At 38.3% G+C, this 3,375-nt stretch overlaps 1 protein-coding gene across 1 annotated transcript; it reads right to left on the reverse strand.

Moving 5' to 3' along the window:
• Positions 1–1,971: 1,971 nt before the first annotated feature.
• Positions 1,972–3,162, reverse strand: LOC103567151 (olfactory receptor 5G9). Its single transcript, XM_008543768.1, has 2 exons — positions 3,033–3,162; positions 1,972–2,786 (listed from the first exon to the last, which is right to left on the reverse strand). The coding sequence occupies exons 1-2, from the start codon at positions 3,160–3,162 to the stop codon at positions 1,972–1,974; spliced, it is 945 nt and encodes a 314-aa protein (XP_008541990.1).
• Positions 3,163–3,375: the final 213 nt, after the last annotated feature.

Consider the following 3,375-nt stretch of genomic DNA (forward strand, 5'->3'; position numbering starts at 1 on the left):
TTTTCTTTCAGCCAGAGAAAGAGACATCACCCTATTTCACTATTAGTGGCAAATATGTTCACATCTGAAACTGTTCATCCAATCGTCCATTTAATTATTTCCACAGTAAATAAATAATATAAATTAAATGAAAAAAAATTTGAGTTAATATCTGAAACTTTTAATAGCATCCTATTGGCATTATTTCTCTCTCTCTGTGGCTTTCTAGCACACAACTCATTCTTCCTGTCTGAGACAATTTTGTCATTGAAACCATGATCATCTTTAGCCTATATACCATCTCTATGTCTTGATGTTCAGTTCCCTCCACAGCCTGCTCACTTCCACTGAACTCAAACTAATCTATGACCAGTCCCTGTAATGTGCTATGTTTAGAATAACTGCACTATTCAAAGCAGGTTCAACTATCCCCGGAGTGAGGAGAAGTGATTGTGACACTGTCATTCTATCAATTCTACCTGAGAAAGCATTTGCTCATCTAGTAACCCCATCATGAATTTACTCGGGCAGAGCCTGGAGGTAAATCTACACCCTAGTTTTCCCTGCATCAGTACTCAAGTACGTGTCACTGTCTTTTTTTCTACTGAGATGTAGATCTTTCTATAATCTAGAGATAAATTTTACGGTTTTAGATCATGTCCAACCATCAGGGCTAAAATGCCTGCAGCCTCTAATTTGTACAAAAGAGATGCTGTTCAAAAATCATTCTACCTTCCTAAAAATAATTATATTTCCTCTTGAATTCTTCACAATGTTTTCAGGGGGGCAGAATGTGTTAAAATATTTTTAAACTTCATGCTGTTGTATTCCTTTTTTTATTTGAAAACACCAAAAATGTTAACATGGCAATAGGCTATAAATTTTCTCCAGTTTAGTTTACTTCTGTTTTCTCAACACCTATTGTCTCTGATATTTTAGAATTCTTCTTATTTTCTTTAAAACGTCTAAGTCGCTTTTTTGCGTTTTATTTCTAATTTCTACGTAAGCTAACCTTATTTGTTGTTATCTGAACAGTGACAAGAAAACTAAATGTCAATTAATAAAGTAACAGTTGGAACAACTTAACAGCCAAATATGTAGAAAGGCATCTGGAAATTATTACTAGCACTTGTCTTGGTGGAAAAATAAAAATATGGGTTTTTTTTGTTGTTAATGCTGTTCTTCATTTGCTTGTCCAAATTTTCTTTTTCCTACAATGAACATGACATTCTGTTTTTAGAATACAAAATTAAATAAAATAGCCATAAATGATATTAAAAAGAACATGATGTAGAACATTCCTTTAGTTAACAAAAAATCATTTTAAGCCAAGTAACTGGTCTGATATTTTCAATTCCATATTTAGGGGTAGGGGACATATATGTTGTTCCAATGAATCTCACCTGGTCTAGACATTTACGTTGTTCCAACTAGTGCAACAGTATTATTAGCTAGGTGGGTCCAACATTTATTAGCATATTTCCAGTAATGAAGATGTTTGAAGAAGCATAATTGCTCTGACTCTGTAGGTGACTGGGAATTTTTACCATCTATAGGGACATGATGAAATGGAGATTTAAAAAAAAGCAGGGGGCGTGGTCTGGCGGCATAGCAATTTCATGTTCTCCACTTGGGCAGCCTGAGGTTCACTGGTCTGGATCCTGCACGTGGACCTGCATACCCCTCATTAAGCCATGCTGCAGTGGCATCCCACAAAAAATGAAGTAGAAGGACTTACAACTAGGATATACAACTATGTATTGGGACTTTGGGGAGGGAAAAAAAAGGAAGATTGGCAACAGATGTTTGCTCATGGCCACTCTTCCTCACCAAGAAGCATACGTTAAAAAAAATAAAAGTAGGTACTAAAATAAAAGTCACATAGAAGGATGGTAGGATGCCATCCCTCAAATTCTTTAGCATCTTTCCATGGTAACCAGTTAGTCTAACCATATTTGAAAGCTTTTTCTTTTATCTATTTTAGATGGAAACTTAACTTCTGATGCAAAGCATCCTCCTGGTGACTGTCCTGTGCATGGCAGCTTTCACCTCTTTATTTCTCAAACTGTAAATGAGAGGATTCAACATGGGGATCACTGCTGTGTAGAACACTGACACCATTTTATTCAGGTCCAGAGAAAATATTGCACCTGGCCTCACGTAACTAAAGAAGAGAGTCCCATATAAGATGGAAACAGCTGTGAGATGGGACGAGCAGGTGGAAAAAGCCTTGCGTCTCCCATCAGCAGAGTGGATCCTCAGGATGGCAGTAAGGATGTAAAAATAGGAGACTATAATGGTCAGGCTACTGATGACTAGTACAGCACCAGCCACAATGAAAACTAATAATTTATTGATCTGGATATCAGCACATATGAGAGAAATAATGGGGGACATGTCACAGAAGAAATGATTGATAATGTTGGAACGACAAAAGGGAAGTCGAAAAGCAGCCGTTGTGTGAGTCATGGTGTTTAGGAACCCAACGGTATAGGGTCCAACCACCAGCTGTATGCAGAGAATCTTGGACATGGCAGCTGAATACAATAATGGGTTACAGATAGCCACATAGCGATCATAGGCCATAGATGCCAGGAGAAGGCACTCAATGGCCACAAAGAACCCAGAGAACCACTGCTGCAAGACACATCCCAGGAAAGAGATGGCTTTCCTTTCAGTGAAGAAGTCAGTGAGCATCTTGGGACCCACGACTGATGAAAAGCAGATGTCCACAAAGGACAGGTGACTGAGGAAAAAGTACATGGGTGTGTGAAGGCGGGAATCATACCAGATAAGAATAATCATGCCTGGGGCTGGCCCCGTGGCCGAGTGGTTAAGTTCGCGCGCTCCGCTGCAGGCAGCCCAGTGTTTCATCGGTTCGAATCCTGGGTGCGGACATGGCACTGCTCATCAGACCACGCTGGGGCAGCGTCCCACATGCCACAACTAGAAGAACCCACAACGAAGAATACACAACTATGTACCGGGGGGCTTTGGGGAGAAAAAGGAAATAATAAAATCTTAAAAAAAAAAAAAAAAAAGAATAATCATGCCTAAGTTTCCTGTCATGGTAATGAGGTAAAAAAGCAGAAAGAGCAAGAAAAGGAAGACTTGAATCCGAGGATGGTACTTTAAGCCTATGAAAATAAACTCTGTGATCCTTGTATAGTTTTCATCAGCCATTGGTTGCTTTGCGACTCTATAGTGAGAAAAGCAGAGAATTGGTAATGCATGCAATTTGAAATTTCTTAGAAGTATAACATAATACACAAGAAAAGGAACTACAAGTTCAATTTAGGAATATTAGTGTAAAAAAAAAAGAAAAGCCTAAATAAAAGTCTAGCTAATAAAATATATTAGTTCTAACAAGCAGTATGACTTAAGTGTTTAAAAGAG

This window comes from Equus przewalskii, chromosome 11, assembly GCF_037783145.1.
Source record: "Equus przewalskii isolate Varuska chromosome 11, EquPr2, whole genome shotgun sequence".
Taxonomy (NCBI): Eukaryota; Metazoa; Chordata; class Mammalia; order Perissodactyla; family Equidae; genus Equus; species Equus przewalskii.